The sequence below is a fragment of the Felis catus genome, chromosome B4 (assembly GCF_018350175.1).
Source record: "Felis catus isolate Fca126 chromosome B4, F.catus_Fca126_mat1.0, whole genome shotgun sequence".
NCBI lineage: Eukaryota > Metazoa > Chordata > Mammalia > Carnivora > Felidae > Felis > Felis catus.
This window is the reverse complement of record NC_058374.1, coordinates 125,922,398-125,943,149: the sequence shown is the minus strand read 5'-3', so window position 1 is coordinate 125,943,149 and position 20,752 is coordinate 125,922,398. Positions and strand designations below refer to the sequence as shown.

The 20,752-nt window shown below is 50.5% G+C and overlaps 1 protein-coding gene and 1 long non-coding RNA gene across 2 annotated transcripts; one reads left to right on the top strand and one right to left on the bottom strand.

Moving 5' to 3' along the window:
- Positions 1-8,901: 8,901 nt before the first annotated feature.
- Positions 8,902-10,041, bottom strand: LOC109501766. The gene is made up of 2 exons (XR_006601059.1): positions 9,500-10,041; positions 8,902-9,393 (listed from the first exon to the last, which is right to left on the bottom strand). It is a non-coding gene; the product is annotated as an uncharacterized LOC109501766 (long non-coding RNA).
- A 634-nt stretch (positions 10,042-10,675) lies between these two features.
- On the top strand, positions 10,676-20,460 carry CKAP4 (cytoskeleton associated protein 4). Its single transcript, XM_023257399.2, has 2 exons — positions 10,676-11,293; positions 17,981-20,460. The coding sequence occupies exons 1-2, from the start codon at positions 10,856-10,858 to the stop codon at positions 19,301-19,303; spliced, it is 1,761 nt and encodes a 586-aa protein (XP_023113167.2). The 5' UTR covers positions 10,676-10,855; the 3' UTR covers positions 19,304-20,460.
- The last annotated feature ends 292 nt before the right edge of the window (positions 20,461-20,752 follow it).

Here is a 20,752-nt window from a genome sequence, read left to right as displayed (position 1 = left end):
GAAACTTCAGGGGATAAAGCTAGTCAGATGAATAGGGAGCAGACTGAGGGAGGTGTCAATGCCAAGCGCAATTGAACTGTAGGTCCAGGAAGCCTCTGAGAGAGAGTAGAAGGAGCATGGACTCTGGACTCAGGCAGACACAGGTTTTAATCCCATTTATGCCATTTGCAGGCTGTGTGATTGGGGCAGATCACTGGTCTTCTCTGAATCTTATTTTTCTGTCCTAAACAAACTTAATAGTTACCTCATAGGATTGTGATGAATCAGTGGGAAATCAAGTATAAAATGCCTGGCTCAGCACCTGACATTTTAATTAAGTCTCCTGTCTTCCTCTTGACCAAGCCTTTGGCCCATGCCAGGCCTGCCTCATGGCTGCCTTTGAGATGAACTGATGCAAGATATTTCTAGAGAAAACATGCAAATACATGTCAGGATGAGAAACAAAGAGAGGTCCAAGTGGCCTTTAGTTCCAGACGTTTCAGCAGCCTTCCCAGAAGCTATACCTTTTTGGAGACAAACCCTCCTTCCTTAGAGAAATGTAGAGAAGCTTTGGACTTCCCAAGGGTCTTGCCTTCATAAACTTGGCAAAGGCAAAATCTGGCTTCACTGTATGTAGGCCATTTTGGCTCAGTAGCAACGATAACTCCAGCTCCTGGGCAGCATAAACCAAGGATGGCTGTTGTGCAAATAAGGCAGGCAGAGTCACTTTTATGAAAGAAAATTCTCACGCAAATCTGTTTACAGAGAAAGAATCTCCTTTCTCCAGAATGGAAAATGCCATCACTTCTCCGAAGATCCACCTGCCTTAACTTCATACCATCGGTATTCATTCAGCGATTTGACAAATATTTATTGATATCACTTCTGTTTGACAAGTACTTTGGAACCGGCCTCTCTATAAGCACTCACTTGAAAACAGTTTTCCATGCTGCCCTGCATATAAGTTGACACCAAATATTTATTTTTGGGTGCTAATTAGTACTCCTTGGAGGAATGCTAATTAGGAGGCTAATCGGTATTCTTTGGAGGCCACCCATCCAAGAGGCAGTGAGGATGGGGAGAAAGGGAGAGGAGTTTGGAATCAGAAGCATGTGTCTTAAACCCTAACTCTTGATAGGAATAAGCTATGTGACTTTAAGTCGATCATGAAAACACACTGGGCCCAGGTCTTACTTTTCTCTAAAGTGACTTTCTTACTCTTAAGCCAGTGCTCTCTTCCTGGAAGAGCAGATTTGGTAGGTGGGAAGGAAGAACAAACTTATTCAGTCTAGAAGATAGAAAGTTGCATGGTGGGGCACCTGGGTGGCTCAGTCGGTTAAGTGGCCGACTCTTGATTTCAGCTCAGGTCATGATCCCACAGTTCATGGGATTGAGTCCCGTGTCAGTGATGGTGCGGAGCCTGCTTGGGATTCTCTCTCCCTCTCTCTCTGTCCCTCCTTCCCCTGCTCTCTCTCTCTCTCTCAAAATAAATAAATATAAACATTAAAAAAAAAAAGAGAGAAACTTGCATGGTACCCGAGAGGAGACAGAGACAGAGAGAGAGAGAGAGAGAGAGAGATGGAGAAGCAAGCCAGCCTGCCAACGGGGAGGGTGTATTTGGGAATGAGAGGTAACACTGTGACAACGGAAGAAGGGCACTTCTGCTTGGTACACCGGTCATACCCTAAAAGCACAGGATTTTAAGGTGGGGTCTTGAAAGTTTCTGGATGATAGAGGGGCTTGAGCTTCTGAGTGGGTGGCTGGGCGGGAGATGAATGCACCGAAGTCGTGTTGCAACTGAATTGAAAGTTTCCTTCGAGTGGAGTGCTTGTCTGCTCCCCCTTCACTTCTGACAAATAGGTCAAAAGAAGGGTGGGATTTCTTTCACTTGAAGAAAGAACAATAGGACCTAGGCTTATTGGAGCAAGAGGGACTTGAGTCATTAAGGATCTGCCTTTCCAAGAGACTTGAAATCTCCTGGCTGACAGAGGTTCAGAGGGGAGTTCATTAGTTCATTACTGACTCAATCTCTTCCACGTGCTGGACAGGTCTCCTGAATTACTGTGATGATCATTGTGTGTGAAAGCTTCCGGGGAGCACCTAGTGGCCTCACTCTCATCCACCCCCTTCTAGGTGAAATCTTTTCCGAGGCTCATCTGGGTTGTAAACAGCAGGCACCTAGTTCTGGCCGCTGGGTCCCATGTGATAGCCCAAAGCTGATAAACCCGGACCGTGCTGTTCCCCTAAGGGGTCCCTATGAAATGAAGCGGCCCAGGGCTTATCAGAAGTCACAGAATCTCAACTACTGGACTCCCCTCCCTACCTTTTTGCAGGTTGAGGAATTCAACCAAAGCAATAGAATACTGCATTTACATACAGTTCTGGTATCGTTTTAAGACCTAAGGATTTTCAGAGCAAAAGGCCAATGTAAGGAAACAATAAGTCTCTGGTACCGTTCAATTTCAAGGGATAACTGGGTGTTAATGGTTAGGGACCCAGCCTGCACAGGACAGTGAGATTCAGTTCACTAGGCAGTTACTGAGCTCTTATTAGGTGCCAGGTTTGGGGCTGGATACTCCCAAGTGGTGACGGTGGGAGAGATCCAGAGAAAATAGTGATAACGACAGTGATGAAAACAGTAACATGTGCTAAGAGCTGACTATGTGCCAGACATTGTGCTCATTTGTTTATTCCCCAAAGAGTAGGGGCTCCATAAATACTTGCTGGATGAACTATTCACTCATCCTAGCTACACTTGCTTCCTCTCTGCTCAGATGCACCTCAGGGCCTTTGCAATCACTCTTTTCTCTACCTGGAAGGCTCTTCTTCCAGATATTTGCATGGCTGGCTCCCTTACTTCCTTCGGGTCTTTACGCCAATGTCATCTTCTCAGTGAGATCCCTTTGGCCAACTGATCTAAAATAGCAACCCCGGGGCGCCTGGGTGGCTCGGTCGGTTAAGCGTCCGACTTCGGCTCAGGTCATGATCTCACGGTCCGTGAGTTCGAGCCCCATGTCGGGCTCTGGGCTGATGGCTCAGAGCCTGGAGCCTGTTTCGGATTCTGTGTCTCCCTCTCTCTCTGCCCCTCCCCTGTTCATGTTCTGTCTCTCTCTGTCTCAAAAATAAATAAACGTTAAAAAAAATTTAAAAATAAAATAAAATAAAATAAAATAACATAAAATAGCAACCCCAATCCCACAGCCCTCTTGTTTCCCTTTCTCCACTTTACTTCCCTCCCCTCCCCCCTTAGCACCATCTGGCATACTGTATTTTACTGATGTGCTATTACCTGGCTTCCCTTGCTGGCATGAAAACTCGACAAGGATGGGGATTTTGAACTGCTTCATCATTGCTGTAGCCCCCTTGCCTAGGTCAGATGCTCAGATTTGTTCAAGGGATGAATCAGAAGAAAATAATACTTTTTGGGTCAGTTACCTATGCATCAATAGCACTAAGCATGGTGTAGTGAAATGAGACAGACAAGGTTTTGCCCTCTAGAGACTCAGGGCCTGGTAGGGATAGGATATTGCACTAATTACATACTAATCTCCATTCTGCTGAAACAGAGCATGCTGGGTGCTTTAGCGATATTATTTCGCTGAAATCTTACCGCAACCCTAGGCCATTGGTACTATAAGCCACAGTTTATGGATGGTATTTTAGGTTTTTTTCTATTGCTGAAAATATCCAGCTAGGCTCGGAATTATAGAAAGGCTAGCTTTATTTAGTTGGCACACACGAATGATGATTATGTATATGAAGCTTACAGTTATAATGGTCTTTTTCATATGTGTTATCTCCCATGAATCCTGCAAAGCATTCATCTTACTCTATAAATGAGGAAACTGAGGACGAGTTAGGTAACTTTCCAGCACCATACACCCTAGTATGTTTTCCAGATAGGATCAAACCCAATCTGTATCCTTACCACTCTCTCTCATTCTGAGGAGCCCAAATGATGGAGGGACTGATGGGGGCAGGGGACAGGTGGTCAGGGACTAGATTTTCCTTAGAAGGAGGCTGCTGGGACTTCCAGATTGGAAGGCCGGGGAGAAGAGCTTGAACAAAGAACAAAGGCTTGGAGGTGGCTGTGGGGCAGGGAGAGGTGGGTCGAATAGAATCCTGGCTGGGAGGGGAGGTGTAGCTCCCATACCCTCATTCCCCGCCCCCCACTCCTTGTCCTGCGCTTTGTGATACGGAGGTGTGGTAGATTCTTGAGCAAGACTGGGGCAGGAATGAAAATGTTCTCTGCGGGTCTGGGTTTTTACAGCAACTCTTCTATCCTGTTTACTTAGAAATCCATCATAGCCATGCGCCTCTTATATTTATCTGGCTAACTTAGCAACATACATTTGTAACATGCTGTCTGAACCTATCATAAGACACTGCATTTGCACATATTACCCACTTCTACTAAACTTTCAAGACTTTGAGACACTCCCAACATTTCACCCCCTGAAGAGTGGGTAGTCTGACAGTGCAGGATGCTGAGAATCAGAAGGCATTGTACGTTACATACTGTCATATCCATGCAATTATCCATCCAGCATGTTTTGAGTGCCTCCTACAATCCAGGCAAGCCGCCTGGCAGAGGGATAAGAAAAGGAACAGATTAGTCTCCGTCCTGAAAGCTCTAGTGTGGATGACAGCACATAAACAGGCAATCACCATACATTGTGGTAGGTGCTATGACCCTCTAGGAACTGGAGAAGCACCAGGGAGGGACATTGTATGCAGGCTGGGGGTGGGGGTGCAGGAAAAGGGTCAAGGAAGCTGTGTTCCTTAGAGAATATGGCAAATTAGGGCAACTGTAGGAGAGCTCAGTCTGGCTGCAGAGAATAGGAAGGGATTTGAGGGAGAAATGAGGCTAGAGTGAGAAGCAAGGGTCAGATTGTGAAGGATTCATACATATATAATTTTCATTTCATTTCATTTCATTTCATTTCATTTCATTTCATTTCATTTCATTTCAATTTTTATTTTTTTCCCCTACAGCACACCTAAGGGGTGAAACACATCCACGAGCAGCATGGTGAGAGGGAGCCGTTGTGGCGGTGAATAACCAGTGATATAGCCCTGTCCTCTCCTTCCCAGTTCAAGATTCATGATGCTTATTAAACATGTGGATTTTAGCCGAAGGCCTTGGATAAATTACTCCATCAGACTAGGTTTGTTTTCTTATCTGTCTATACATTCATGTGCTAAATGGGAGTGTGAGCTCTCAATAATCTAGCCATGATTCCTGCCATTCTCAAGTTGTGTCACCCTGTCCAAGTTGCCCACCCTCATTGGTGAACTGTGGCTCCTCCATCAAAGGCTCACTGAGAATGGAAGGCGGTCATACATGTTAAGCCCCTGGCATAACGCCCGGCACACAGTAAGTGATCAGTAAATGTGAACTTGCTGTGATATGGCAGGTACCCTGCAGCCTAACGGTGTTAGCAACCACTCTCTCTGTCATCCCTCTCACCATTGCCGTCGTCATCGTTGCCATCATCATCACCGCTCCCTCCACCATTCCTGAGATCATCATAATGATATTGACATTCTACGAGGTCACTCCTCACTGGGTTCCTCCCCTCCACTGTCCCTCCTTGTGGTCCTTATGAAAGGGAAGGCCCTACATGGAGGGATTTTACTCATGTGAAATTCATAACATTTATTGAGCTCCTACTATGTGCCGGACATTGTGTTCTAGGTAATAGGGGACACAAGAGTGAGCTAAGTAAAGTTTTCATGCACGGAACTTCCACTCTGATGAGAAGAGGCAGGCGGTAATAAAGAAAGAAGCAAATATGTAGTTTGTCAGAGAAAAAACAGGGAAGACGGACGAACAGTGTCTCGGGTGGGGCAGTTGTTATTGCCCATGAGATGGTCAAAGACGAACTCACCTACAGGTGACATTTGAATTGAGGTGACGGAGGACACCACCATGGGGATACCTGGGGGTAAAGTTCATCAGACGCAGGTTCTGACATTATGAAGGCCCCATGATAGGAACATACTGGCATATTGAGGGGTGATAAAGAGGCTGCTGTGGCTGTACGTCAGTGATCCACGGGCTAAGAGGGGTTCACATCGGAGAGGCAGCAGCAGCCCTATCGTGGGGCTGTGGAGGTCATTGCAAAAATGTTGCCTTTTACTCTGACTGACATGAAACGTCATTGGGGGGTTTTAGAGAGAGCTGTGACATGACCCGGCTTATGTTTTCAGGGACTGCTCTGGCTCTTGGTTTGAAAACAGACCACGGGCAACGGGTCCTTTGGCAGGGGGGCCAGTGTGAGCTGGTGGCGACTTGGATCAGTGGCAGTGGCGCAGGTGGTGAGAAGCGGAAGACGCTGGATGTATTTCGAAGGTAAAGCCAACAAGGTTTACTAATATATTGCACTGGATGTTGGGGGCGGGGATGGGTGAGAGACAAAGAAAGAGTCAAGGAATGATTCCTAAATAACTGGATGGATGTCCCTGCTGGGACGAGGGAGACTGAGTGGAGCAGGGGTGGAGGAGAAAATCGACTTAATGTTCACATCGCCTCTATAAGGTAGGTGCTACGGTTATGTTCCACAAAACTGGGACTCAGTGAGGTGAAGCCTGTGGTCCATACGCCACGCACAGTGCTGTGAGCTCCAAGAAAGAACTCCCCTGCGGCATAGGGCTAGAGCGTTTGGAGTTGGGGAGCTCCTGAGGGTGGGAACTGCTGAGGCTGTGTCCTAGCACTCCAGAGCCAACTAGGCAGGAGGCCCCCACCTCTAACTCACACCCTGTTTGCAGGGCACTCAGGCACCTGTCCTAGCTTCAGGGGGCTTCTTGTCAACCTGGAACCAAGAGGCAATCAACAGTAAGTGGTAGGGCTTTCTCCTTAGGCATTCCAACCAAAATGCAGACAACCAAGAGGGCTGCGGGCCTGCAAATCTCTATCTTAGAATGCATGGTCCATGCAGTCGGAGGGTGTTCAGAAGTGTCTTCGCACAAGCTGGGGGAAAGGAAGAGATGTCTCCAGCTCCTCCTCCTCTTCCCCACCCACGTTCCTGACCATCCAATATGCTTTAGGGGGGGAAGAAGAGGACAAGGGATAGAGGTAAACAAAAGCAGGAGGCAAAGGAGAAGGGAGACTTCCTTTAAATGCATGCTGTGCTGATTCAGAAAATAGGGTAGGAGGACGGAAATCTCCAAGAACCGCTGCCGCCTTCTGGCCCTAAAAGACGCACGTCCACGACTACGCACTGATCTCTGGGTTCGCCAAACACCACGGTGGAGCCACGCTTCAGAGGAAAACACTGCCCGCTTTCTCAAGTCAAACACATCAGAGACTGTGGTCTATAAGGTGCTGGGGGTGCCAAGAAATAGTGATGAAAGAAAACGGTTGAAATCTAGACATAGAAGCTCTATACAGCTCTACTTTTGCTCAGTGACACTGCAAGTTGTATTAGCCACTGAGCCCTGCTATGTGCCTAATATCATATGGTGTCTCTCCTTTAACCCTCACAGCAACCTGGTGAGGTCGTTTTTATTACCCACCTCTCACAGATGAAGACACAGAGGTTCAGAAAGGTCACACTCTCCAGTCAGTCATGGAGCTGAATTGGAAACCAAGTCAGTCTATTTCGGAGCTGGTGTCTTTTTTTTTTTTTTTAAGTTTATTTATTTATTTTAAGATAGAGAGAGAGACAGCGAGCAGGGAAAGGCTAGAGAGAGAGGGGGAGAGTATCCCAAGCGGGCTCCATGCTGCCAGCAGAGCCCCATGGAGGGCTCGAACCCATGAACTGGGCGATCATGACCTGAGCCTAAATCAAGAGTTGGACGCTCGACCAACTGAGCCACCCAGATGCCCCTCGGAGCCTGTGTCTTAACTATTATACTTTACTGCCTCCCAGAGGAAAGGGTGAAGAGGGAAACGCTGAAAATAGTAACACTCCCCTCCCCCACCTGCTTTGCTTCCGGTGCTCTGCAGAGGCAGAAAATTGAGAAACCTTCCATGCTTTCTGGCCTAAGGTCTGTATCAACTTAAAAAAATATACAATTATTTCTGATATCAGATGCCTGTTTTTCTCTAGGAAATAAAGTAATAGAATAAGAAAGGTCTTTAGAGATGCAAAGAGCTGACCTTGAAATCCACAGAGAAGGGTAAGTATACTTCTCAAGGTCAAGTTCTTCAAGGTGGCAGAACTAAGGTCAAAAGGGCAGCGTTCCTGCCTGCCAGGCCAAGGTGGGGCTGGGTCCCCAGAGCTCCTTTGAAGGTTATCATTGCCCTGCCCTAATGGATGAGTGCTTGAAGGAGGAGGATTGCTTTTTTGCATGCTAGAGGTTTTAAACACAAGCTGAACTCAGTCGAACAGTTTTTAAACAAGGCTTTTCTAGCACCTTCTGATGAGTAAGTCTCTGCCATCTCCTTTCCCCGCTCCTAGGTCATGTGCTCTTTTGAACTAGGAGAGCCCTACTATCACTCCTTGTATTTAGCTGGAGTGGGTGCTCCTCTGTCTGGGGCAGATGATTATATTTCTAGTTCAGAACCTGCTGTAATTTACTCTGGCCTCCCACACTACTATGCCTCTTCTGCCTGCCTGCCTGGCTTCTACTGACCTCTGCAATTTGGACCCATTCCACCCAACTCCTCTTCTTCTTCCCTATTATCGTGACACACTCCCTTCATATCAGATTGGGATCCTGGGCTCACCCCGTTTCCGCCACAGAAATACCCTCCCTGCTCTGTCTATGCAAATCCATTCTTCACAGCTTTGCTCAGACCTTTCTGCCCCAGAAGATTTCCCCCATGTACCTACAGCCCCATGGTATGCTTTCCAAGCTCCCTTTACATTTATTTTTTCAAGTACATAATTTGGCCCTTGAAGTGTTTCTGCACATTCCTCCAAATGCAATTCAGGCCCCTTGAGGGCAGGCCCATGTGTTCATCGGTTCACTAGAGATTTTTGAAAGCACTTTATACGGTGAGATACAAAGAGAAGTAGAAGCAATGGTTGCTTCTTGTCCTCAAGGAGGGGAGGCTAGTTTGTAGACGTCTGTCTGGCACAGAGTGGATCCTCCACACAGGTTTGTTATATTGAACTATATAATTATATATAAATATATATAATGCCTCTTCTTGCAACTATTAGCCGTCTCTAAGTGTCACGAGAGGCGGTGTCATAGGGAAGGCATCATGAAAGAAGTGGCATTTGAACTAGGCCTTAAGGACAAGGAATGTTATTTTAAAAACAAAATTGGCAGAGGAAACAGTGTTCCTACAGCACCGTCAGGCACACACAGTGCCAGGCATACAGCAGCCACCAGCTTCAGGGGGGAAAGCAGTGGCGTTCTGTCCTTGCTCCAGCACCAACTAGCCTCAGCGAGAGCAGGCAAGTTGCTTAACTTCCCTGCTCCCTCTCCTTTCCTTCCCACTCCAAAGCAGCATGGGCTCTGGAAGAAAGAGATCCAGGTTCAAGTCATGGCTCTGTGACCTTGATCCAATCAGCTGGGGTGGGGGCTCAGTTTCCTTCCTATAAAAGGGGTAAAATAATCTTACCTGACAAGGCTGTTTGTGAGGTTTTAAGTACACATTTAAGTTGTTAAATGCCGAGATGTGTTTTCTTTCTTTCTACCAGACTAGGGGTGGCAGCCCCCATCTTCCTCCCTGCAGACTTCCCCAGGGCACAGCACAGAGCCCGTCCGTAGTTGGGCTATGGACAGACTGCAGGAACCCTAAAGAGAAAATGGGGGTGCAAAGGACTTCAGAAAAAAAAGTAAACAGCATGGACATGGGCTGACCAGGCTAAGTGGGATGCTAAGTGGGATGTTTCCCTGAATAGACTTCCCGCAGTTCAAGAATCTTTGCTAACTCTCCCTAAACGTGCCTCTGCAGAGCCAACTGGTTTCTCGACAGCTCCTTCTGCCTCCGCCTTCAATCTCCAGGAAAGAGTCAAGGCCCAACCCCGTGGCGGGTTTAGAGGATGGGATGGATGGGGAGGCGGGATTTCCCCAACTCCCAGGGGCAAAGTTCCGGAGGTGTCCGTTCCACCTCCTTACTCCCACTCCCAGGGACCCGGCTCCCGGGAGCCCCCCTCCGCACCCCCCCCCCGCCCCCCGCTTCATTTCCTCTCTCGGAATAGGTCGAAGGAAGGGGGTCTCGAACTCGGCCCAAGGCAAAAAAGCTCATCCCCGGCTCTCCTCCCCGCCGATCCTCCTGGACCACCGCCACTTCAGCCGCCTATCCCTGGGGCCCTCGTGGCCCCTGCTCAGTAGCCAGTCTCGGCCGCCGGTCGACCCAGCCCTGCGCTCCTCCCTTTGGCCACCTCGATTCCCGGTCCCCGCCTCAGCAAGACCCAGGCCAGCCGCCCTCCCTACGTCCGCGCCTCTTGCCCCCTCCCACTCGGCCACTTCAGTCGCCTGCCCCGGCCTCCGTAGACCCCGCCGGGACACCCGCCCCCCTCCCACCAGCCGCCCCGGACCGCGCTCGGCCACCACCCTCGCCCCGGCCCTCCCACCCGGGGCCTCGTAGCCACCCCCACCCCCGCCGCGTGGACCCCGCCGCGCCGCCCCCGGCTCGGCCCCCTCCTTGGGGTCGTGGCGGCAGGGGGAGGGGCCGTGCCGGCCCCCGCGTGCGTGGCAGGCTCTCCCGGCTCGGCTCTCCCGGCCTTCCTTCTCGGGAGGCGGGGTCGGCGCCGCGGCGGCGGCGGCGGCGGAGGCAGGCCCCCTCCTCCTTCCTCCCTCGTCCGGCCTCCTTTCTCGCGCGCCCGCCCGCCGGCTCTCTCTCGGCCGCTCCGACGCCAGCAGCGCCCGCGTGCCGCTCGCCCAGCCCCGGGGGAGCCCGAGGAAGTTCCCGGGCCGCGCGCCCCGCTCGCTCGCCTCGCAGTCCGCGGCCTCACCCGCCGCCGCGCCCGCCATGCCCTCGGCCAAACAAAGGGGCTCCAAGGGCGGCCACGGCGCCGCGAGCCCCTCGGAGAAGGGCGCCCACCCGTCGGGCGGCGCGGATGACGTGGCGAAGAAGCCGCCGCCGGCGCCGCAGCAGCCGCCGCCGCCCGCGCCGCACCCGCAGCAGCACCCGCCGCAGCATCCGCAGAACCAGGCGCACGGCAAGGGCGGCCACCGCGGCGGCAAGTCCGCCGCCGCCGCCGCCGCCTCGTCCTCGGCGTCCTGCTCGCGCAGGCTCGGCCGGGCGCTCAACTTTCTCTTCTACCTCGCCCTGGTGGCGGCGGCCGCCTTCTCGGGCTGGTGTGTCCACCACGTCCTGGAGGAGGTCCAGCAGGTCCGGCGCGGCCACCAGGACTTCTCCCGGCAGAGGGAGGAGCTGGGCCAGGGCTTGCAGGGCGTCGAGCAGAAGGTGGGTACCCCGGGCCCCCACCCGCGGCCCCCGAGCCACGGCCGGGCCCCTGGCTCTGCCCAGGCCTCGGTGCCTGAGCGGGGCCCTCTCCACGGCCGGCCCCGGCCGGGGATGCCCCGTCCCCGGTCCCTCCCCCCCCCGCCCCCCCGTTCCCGGGCGGTCCCCAGACCCTCTTTGTTAATGGCCGCGGAGGAATGGGCCCCGAGGGATGGGCCGCTGCGAGGATGGTCAGGCCAACGAGCCAGGGTGGGCCAAGGGCCTGTCACAGGGCATTAGCGGTGACCTGTAAGGAAGCCGCCGGGCTCTGGGGAGCCCATTCTTTTTGGATTAGGAACCGCTGAATGGGCAGTTATCTGAAAAGGAGGTTGGAAGGGACGCCAGCGCATCCCTGGAAGCCTCGGGCAAGGCCACACCTGGGCTCTCCCCGTGGGAGACGTCTGAGCCAGGTTTTAATAGATCCAGACTCCGGGGAAGGAGAAACAAGTAATCATACTCATTTGCAAAGTTCAAATGAAATATTACATATCTTCAGGCCCCTTGCCTTTTAGTGGACCAATGTCTCCATGTGGGCCTTTGAAATAGCATATACCAGCTTTAGAGGAAAGGAAAGGCCCAAAATACTAGAGGGTACTGGTGAGTAATATCACAAGACACATTTACATGATGTTAAGAGGGCTTACTCATTATCTAATCATCATAGCCACCCTGGCTGGGAGGGAGGACTAGCAGTTTTGACTCCTTTTTCCAGACCAGAAAATTGAGGTTTAGAGAGATTAAGCGAATTGATAAAGATCCCAGCTGGTGAGTGGCAAACTGCATGAGAATGCCTAGGCCACTGCCCAGTGGGGGGGTCCACAGAGGCCTCTCTCAGGTGTGGATGGACCCAACTTTCACCACAAAGCTTCTCACGTTCCACCCTGTCTGTGTTTTTCCACACCAAGTGCAGCTCTCTTGGCCTCCTACCTCCTCCTCCGGCCTCCACTAATGTCACCGCTCAATGAAAGTTAGTTGTATGATCGAAACAAAAAATCCCGCCACCACTTCTGAGCCCGGAACTGCTGCCTCCTTTTCCCAGCATGCTGCCTGCCCTGCCAAGTTGCTATCGACTTTTGTGGAGTATGCAGGACTAGGAATTTCCTCTTAAGACTGGCAGAGCAACTGGAATGAGTCAGCCTGCTCGATGCTGCAGGCCAAGGGAGGTGACTTTCTGTAGGGATTTAAGTAGGCAGCGCTGCTTTGCCTATCCTGAACGTCAAGTCATTCTTAAGAAGCAGACAAACTGCTGGAGGATAATCACTGGCCTCTGCTTCCTCTCTTTCATCCACCCACTTACCAATCCATCACAATATTTATTGAAGTCTGATAGTGATAGGGCTGCGTGTTGGCCCTGTGGGGGGTACAGAGGTACAGTAGACAAATCCGGTTTTGCGAAGCAGCACATAAGTGGGTCTCAGTTGAGGGTCACCGTTGTGTGAGTTCCGAGTTCCGAAGGAGAGAGTGTGTAGAGTTTGCCTAGGCCCGTATGCCCAGTGGCCAAGGTGGTGCCAGTCTAGATCTAGCTGGTGGTCAATAACTGTTGAGACAAGGAATGAAGACACAGGCAGGAGGTTCTATCTTGAGTATGTTGGGACAGCAGTGGCTACCTGGCCTGTAGCAGGACGGGAGAGAGAAGCTGAGGCCCAGATGAAATTGAGGTCTTGAATCGATGTTGAAGACATTGGGCTTCTTTCTCTCTGCTTCTCCCCTGCCTCTCCCTCTTTCCTTTCCTTCCCTTCCCTTCCGGCTCCCACCTCTCCTCTTATGGAAGCTGTATGCAGATGACTTTCCTCTTTGGGGCTCAGTTTTCTCATCTACACAGGGAGGGGAGGGCTCTGTCCAGAGTTTTAAGAATCCACCTGGCCGTAGGCTCTTGAAACAGTGACCTTTCTTTTTCATTTAGCATGTAGGCCTCGTATTTATTGGGTACTCCTGTCTTTTGACCCTCACAGCAGCTCCAAGAGGTGAGCACTAGGATGCTCCCCTTGCACAGATGAGGAGCGTGAGACCCAGGAGGCAGAGTAACGCCAAGGTCTCCCGGCTAGTAAGTGGCAGGGCTAGGGTTCCTCCTGCAGTTAGCTCCTGCAACACCCTCAACCGTTTGTTCATCTTGTTGTCTTTCCCATGCCTTGCCAGGTTCGTAGTAGGTCTTCAGCTGAGGCTGCTTCCAGTGATGTGGAACTCAGAATGTGCCCAGAACAGTATTAGGATTTGACACGGTGTGTGGCCATTTCTGTCCGCACCTCTGAGGCGGCCAGTGAAGAAGTTCCTTTGCTCTGAGGAGAGTAGTGCTGGCTGCTCTGACAACCTAAGTGTGAGCCCCTTTGTAACTTTGTATGATGCTCCGTGTGGGGTGGGGTTTGGTCCTTTGCAGGAATGTAGACCTGCAATATTATTATTCATAAGTAGTATTTGGTATGGGTTAGGCGTCCGTTTTTATTTTAAAGTTTATTTATTTATTTTGAGAGAGAGAGAGAGAGAGAGAGAGAGAGACAGTGCAAGTGGGGGAGGAGCAGAGGGAAAGGGAGAGAGAGAATCCCAAGCAGGCAGAAGGCTCCACGCTGCCAGCGCAGAGCCAGATGCAGGGAACTGCGAGATCGTGACCTGAACTGAACCCAAGAGCTGGACGCTTAACCGACTGAGGCGCCCAGGTGGCCCCATTGTGGGCTAGGCATCCTTTTAAGTGCTTCCCAGCCACCCTCTGAAGCAGGTCCCTTTTATTAGCACCGTTTCACAGATGGACCCGCTGGACCTGGAGCGGTCGTGTTACCGTTCAGGGTCACGTGCAGACCTTAAGTATTGGAACTGGGATTGGAGTCAGAGCAGTGTGACCTGAAGCCCTCTACTCTGTGTAGTGGGTGCCCACCTCGTCTCCGTCTGCACGTGCCCTGCCGGATGCCTGGAGCCTGGGCAGAGAAGCTGGTCTGTCCTTCCATGGAAGACTGAGCGGGGACTTCAGAAATGTTGGAGGTTCAGTCTGAGGCCCTGAAGGGCCAGTGTTGCCCTGGCAGATCCGGGGTGGCGTAAGGTGCTTGCAGGAACGGGCCTCCGAGGGACAGCTGGATGAGAGGAGTGGCTGTTTGTAGAAGACGGAGTCCTCTGGTTGTATTTCTTTGTTTCTCATTTTGACTCTGCAGGAGTCCGGGCTTCTGGCGGAGGCAGCGTCTGGGCCCTCGGTGCACTTGGGACACGCCTCTGCTCTGGCTCATCCCTGGAGGTTAAGAGCTCAGTGGTGAAGTCACCCATTCTGGGAGTTTGATGGCTCAACATGACCGCTTCCCAGTCTCCTCATTTGTAAACTGGAGATCAGTGGGAGCCACCAACTCAGGAGGTTATTATGAGGGTGGAATGAGATGATGTCTCGGAAGTACTTTGCATAGTTTTTGGTACACAGTAAGTGCCTCGTTGAAGGTCAGCTACCACCGTCTCCCCTCGTGCTGTGAGCTCCTTGAGTGCAGGGATCCTCTTCTAGCCATTACTTTTCTCTGGTGTCTTGCCCACCGTGTAGTGGACACCCCGCATATGTTGGGGGAACAGATGCATCATTGCATCTTGATTATAATGGGGTCTTTGCATGTAAAGATGAACAGCGCACAGCACCATCGGGAGGGGAGGCGATTTCTGTGTTCTTTTTATAGTGTTGGAGGTTGGGGGGTTTGGTTTCCGCCATGATTTCTGATCTAGTCCGCTTCCTGGCCATTTGCAAAGAGTCAGCCCAGGTTAGGGGTGACAGGGATCAGAGGGGAAATGGACCAGCTCCTTCTTCATCAGGCTTTGCTCGATTAATTAAATCCTGATTCATTCAGAAAACACTGAAAACACTGAATGAACGCCTGCTACGTTGCAGGTACTGTGCTCACCCGTTCATGCCTCTTTTCTGAGTGCTGTGTAGAACCGGCAGGTACTGTGATTGAATGAATAACTTAGTTTCAGAGGTGATCTCTCTCCCGTACCTTCTCAAAGTGCCCTTTATGGCTCAGGTCATATTTGTTTTAACAGGGAAATTGTCTAGTATTCTGGAGTCCCTGAGAACTGGATTCTAATCTGTGTTAAAATCACAGACCGTTGGAAGCCACAAGGGACTTTAGAAACCTATTTGTTAATAGACGAGGAGCTTGGGACCTGGAAAGTGAATGTGACTTACTCGTGCTCACAGAGCTGGTTATAAGTGGGGCTGGGACTAGAGCCCAGGTGTCCTGTTCTCATTTCTATAGTGTTTCCCTTTGGCATTGGGCTAAGGATGGTCTCAGAATCTCCAGACTTCTGAGCTACTTCCAGAAGAAAGATTAAACAATAATGAAGACCATATCTGCTGTTTGTCGATCATTTACTATGTGTTCGGCACAATTGAAGCTCTATGTGTATATTAATTCACCTAATCCTTGCAAAACGAGCCTATGAGTCAGGTGCTATTTTTGTTCCCATCCAGCAGCCGAGGAAACTAAGGCACAGATGTGCTAAATAACTTGCCCAAGATCACACAGCTAGGAAGTGTCCAAGCTAAGATTTGAACATAGGCAGTCTGGTTCCAGAGGCCCATGCTATTTTATGTTTTAACTTCTTACCGTGGAGGTATTTAGGCCTAAACAGAAGAGATCAATGTAATGAACCCCAGTTTTAATAATGCTCATTCTTTTGCTCGTCTCGTTTCATTTTTTCCCCTCCCCTTCCCTCCCATTTTGTTTTGTCGTTTTTGGGCTGGAGTCAGAGCAGGGTGACGCTGAAGCCGTCTCTTCCACCCCTTGTCGGCTGTCCCCCTGGTCTCTCTTGTTCTCAGATGCTCTGGGCCTTGGGAAATAGCCCAGGTCTGCTGAGTGACCGTAGGCTGGGCAGAAAGGCTGGCCTGTCCTTACTCAGAAGATCCAGTGGACACAGGCAGGTGCGAGCCTGCAGAAAAAGCTGGCAGTTCAGGTCTCAGCCCTCTGAAAGGCCCACGTTGCTCTGGCAGACGCGGTGGATGTGGAACCAGGATCTAATTTTGGCTGACACATTAGTTCCCCTAGAGTACTTTAGGATTTATTTCTAACAAATAAGAGCTCCTTCTTTTCCCTTTCCTTTTGGCAAAGCACAGTATATCATACCTAACAAAGTTACTGGTCATTCTTGATTCTCATCTGATACCCAGTTCAAAATCCGATTTCCCTGACTCTCTCAAAAACGTCTTGCTTTGTTTGAATCAGGATCTGTACAAGTCCACACATTACATTTGGATGATAAATCTCCTAAATTTCTTTTAATGTGTAACAGTTTCCTGTCTTTCTGCCTTTAAAAATGCCATTTAATTATTGAAGGTCCTGGTGATCTGTTGTGGGTTTGGCTGATTGCATCCTCATGTTGTGTTTTCCTCTTGCACGTTTCCTGTGAATTGGTGGTTAGAACTGGAGACTTGAGAGATTCAGATTCCTTTTTTTTTTTTTTTTTTTTCTTTTTTTGCAATAAAATGTCCTGGGTGGCACTTTGCACCACGTCAGGATGAAGCCCAGGTCAGTGGTCCTTACGTGGTCAGCCTTGGTGCATGAAACCGCTCCCTGGAGTGGCTCCCAGGTCAGACTTTGTTTAGGAGAGAATTTATTTAGAACGAGTGTGTCATGACACATGGGATCATAATGTGCTCACAAATTCTGAGAATGCTGAGGAATCACCTGATCCACAGTCATTTTTTCGGGTGAGGACAGTGACTTGGTCAGGACCCCCAGCTAGAAGGTGCCTGTGCCGTCGTCTCTTGCCTCCCAGCCCACTGTCTCCCATGTGCCTCCGCTTTTTTCCTGTGATAAGTTGCAAGACTCTTTCAGTTCCAAGAGCCAGAAACTCAGCCTAACTGGCTGAAAGGGGGAGGGAGGGTGAGAGAGAGAGAGAGAGAATTTATTGGCTTAAACTAAGAAGTTCAAAAGCAGACTCCTAAAGGTGTAGCTGTATTCAGAGATTCAGATTGTGTCTTCAGAACTTGAACTTGCTGTCTCTAGTTCTGCCTTCCTTGACTCATAAACTGGCCTACTTTGTGTGTGGTCTGAGCCTCTCCAGGCTTTCCTCATCCTATGGCTAGCAATCCCAGCAGAAAAAGGCTTTCTTTACCACTGTTTTGTTTTTTTTTAAAGTTTATTTATTTATTTTGAGAGAGAGAGAGACAGAGAGAGTGCGTGTGAATTGGGGTGGGGCAGAGAGAAGGAGAGAGAGAATCCCAAACAGGCTTTGCACTGTCAGTGCAGAGCCGGAAGGGCTCTATCTCACAAACTGTGAGATCGTGACCTGAGCCGAAATCAAGAGTCAAACACCTAACCGACTGAGCCACCCAGGTGCCTCTCTTTACTAGTAGTTTTAACAGAAGTCATGGAATTGACTTGCTGGCCTGCCTTAGGCCACACGCCTATCCCTGGGCTAATCACTGTGGCTTCGGAAGGGAAGGAGGGGTAGGTAGACGGAAAGTGCCGATTGGTCAGGCTGGTTACAAACCATCTCTGGAGCACTTGGAACGGGCCTTCAGGTTGGCGTCCGAACCATGTGGACTATGCGTGGAAGGAAGTTTCTCCAAGGACAATTATCGTTCTGTTCCAGAAGAGGGACCTGGAAGCTGGGCAGACAAAAAGAAATATAGCCTGTTGCATAAAACTTCTCAGCTCTTCTCAGTAGTTAACATCTGGATTTTGGTTGCAGGTGCTGTCTCTTCAAGCTACATTTGGGACTTTTGAGTCCATCTTGAGGAGCTCCCAGCATAAACAAGACCTCACGGAGAAAGCTGTGAAGCAAGGGGAGAGTGAGATTAACCGGATCAGTGAAGTTCTGCAGAAGCTCCAGAATGAGATTCTCAAAGACCTCTCTGATGGCATTCACGTGGTGAAGGATGCCCGGGAGCGGGACTTCACGTCTCTCGAGAACACGGTGGAGGAAAGGCTGACAGAGCTCACCAAGTCCATCAACGACAACATTGCCATCTTTACCGACGTCCAGAAGAGGAGCCAGAAGGAAATCAACGATGTGAAGGCGAAGGTCGCCTCTCTGGAAAACTCCGAGGGGTACAAGCAGGATCTGAAAGCCTTGAAGGAAGTTGTGAAGGAAATCCAGTCCTCTGTGAAGTCCAGAGAGAAGGACATCGAGGCCTTGAGAAGCACCCTCCAGACCTTGGAATCTGACGTCTACACAGAGGTCAAGGAGCTGGTGAGCCTCAAACAGGAGCAGCAGAAATTCCAGGAGGCAGCCAATTCGGAGCACCTCACCTTGCAGGCCCTCACGGAGAAGGTTCTCCAGTCGGAGGAGGCCACCTCCCGCCTCCCTGAGGAGATCAGGAGACTCAAGGAGGAGCTGCGCCACCTGGAAACTGAGGCCCTCAGGCCGGAAGAAGGGGTTTACAAAAACTCTGATGCCTTAGAAGCGCTCCAGGAAAAGAGTCAGGGATTGGACTCCAGGCTCCAAACCGTGGAAGACGGAGTGGATGCCGTGCAGACGGCCTCTGCGCGGCACAGCGAGAGCCTGGAGGCCCTGCTGGCCAAGAGCGAGGAGCAGGAGCGGCGCCTGGCCGCCCTGCAGGAGCGCGTGGCCGGCCTGGGCCCCTCGGAGGATGACGCGGGCGGCCTGGCCAGCACGGTGAGGAGCCTGGGCGAGGCCCAGCTCTCGCTCTACGGCGACGTGGAGGAGCTGAAGAGAAGCATGGGCGAGCTCCCCAGCACTGTGGAGGCTCTCCAGAAGGTGCAAGAGCAGGTGCACACGCTGCTGGGGCGGGACCCGGCCCGGGCGGCCCCCTTGCCTCCTCAGGACTTCCTGGACAGACTCTCTTCTCTAGACAACCTCAAAGCCTCAGTCAGCCAAGTGGAATCAGACTTGAGGATGCTCAGGACTGCCGTGGACAGTTTGGTCGCCTACTCGGTGAAAATAGAAACCAACGAGAACAACTTGGAATCAGCCAAGGGCTTGCTAGATGACCTGAGGAATGACCTGGATAGGTTGTTTGTGAAAGTGGAAAAGATTCATGAAAAAGTCTAAGCGAGTTGTGTCTGCAGGGCGCGGATTTAAAGTCCAGTTTCTCATGACCAAAAACTGTGTTGTTTTCTCCCACGTGTCCTGCCCCCCCCCCCCACCATCTTCTTGTCCCCTCTTAAAAAGCAGTGGACACTCCCCCGAACACCAAGGCATTTTCTATTCTCATGCCTGCTTAATTTATTTACGATCATTACCACACACCGTTGGTTTCTCAAGTTTTCGGCTTCTGCTTTTCGTTGGTTTGCCGAAGGCCCAGCCCCTGCAAATCAGGGGCGCCTTTTAGAAGGGATGTTTCTCGTGTCAGAGAGGAATGGCTTCAACTGAGGATTAACAGAAGCAGATTAACTGTAACCTCAGAAAACCCTGCCTGGCTGGCAGATTTCAAGGAAAAAAAGTGGGGGGAGGAGGCACTTTTCTTTCTAATTGTCTTTAAGGAAAATTGCTTTTCCTTTTTTTTTTTTAATATTTCTGGCCGAAGTTTTCATGAGCTGTCACTCACTTCTCGTCTTCCACTTTAAACTGGCTAAGCTTCACAAGTGTCAGCTCTCCATTGGGAGGGGAGCAAGCCCCTCGGGCTTTAGGTTGAAAAGAACCAGCTGCTTGACTTGACGGTCCCCTCCAGTGGCGTGGGGTGTCTTTTCCATTCCTGAATCATCCTGTGATCTCAAAGGTAACTATGCAAAGAATCCAGATGGTTCTGAATGTGAAGGCACAACAGCCCACGGAGTTCCCCCGTGGCCGACCTGTGTCATCCCTTGGTAGGGTCCCCACATAACGCGCAGGTTGAGAATCCCGAGAAAGGGGACTCCTTGGATCCTTTCGGGAAATGTGTCTGAGAGCTGTCCACAAAGGCCTGGGCCGTCTCCCCAGGGAATGGAGGCCAAATGTTTTTATTTTACCACAGTGTCCGCGAAGAGGTTTGCTGTCAGGGCAGACCCCCATCTGTCAGTGAGGAAGGTGTGCATTTTCTGTAGTTTTTTGCTGTTTCCCTTTACCTTCGAGCTGTACTGTTCTTTAACGGCTGTCTTGCCCTTCAGAAAAGAAAAAAGGAAAAAAAAAATTCAGAGAAAAAAAAGGTTTGTTTAGTTTACTGTGAAATGAACTGTATGGCTTATTTACAGTATTTTTAATTCTTAATAAACACTTGAGCTTTGTTATGACTTTTCTGGAGTGGTTGCTTTCTGAGGATTTAGCAGTTCTGATACACTAATTAGAAAGATAGGGAAGTTTTCAGTTGTAAGGCTTTGTTTCAATTCTGAAACCAAGAGTGCTTCATTCTTAGGCCTGGGCACATAACTTTTGATTGACTGTTAGCAGGTTTGGTTGTAGGTCACTGCTTGACTCTAACTTTTAGTCACAGCAGAGGGTCTCGACCCCGACTCCCTGATAGAATCTTCTGGGAACTTGAAACCAAGCCTGGGCCTGCCCCCTGGGATTCTGATTCAACGGTAC

Excerpts from the sequence above, each read along its gene's own strand:
- CKAP4 (XM_023257399.2), top strand. The coding sequence starts at position 10,856 with ATGCCCTCGGCCAAACAAAGGGGCTCCAAGGGCGGCCACGGCGCCGCG. Across the intron at positions 11,294-17,980 it reads TGCAGGGCGTCGAGCAGAAG|GTGCTGTCTCTTCAAGCTAC; the intron begins GTGGGTACCCCG and ends TTTTGGTTGCAG.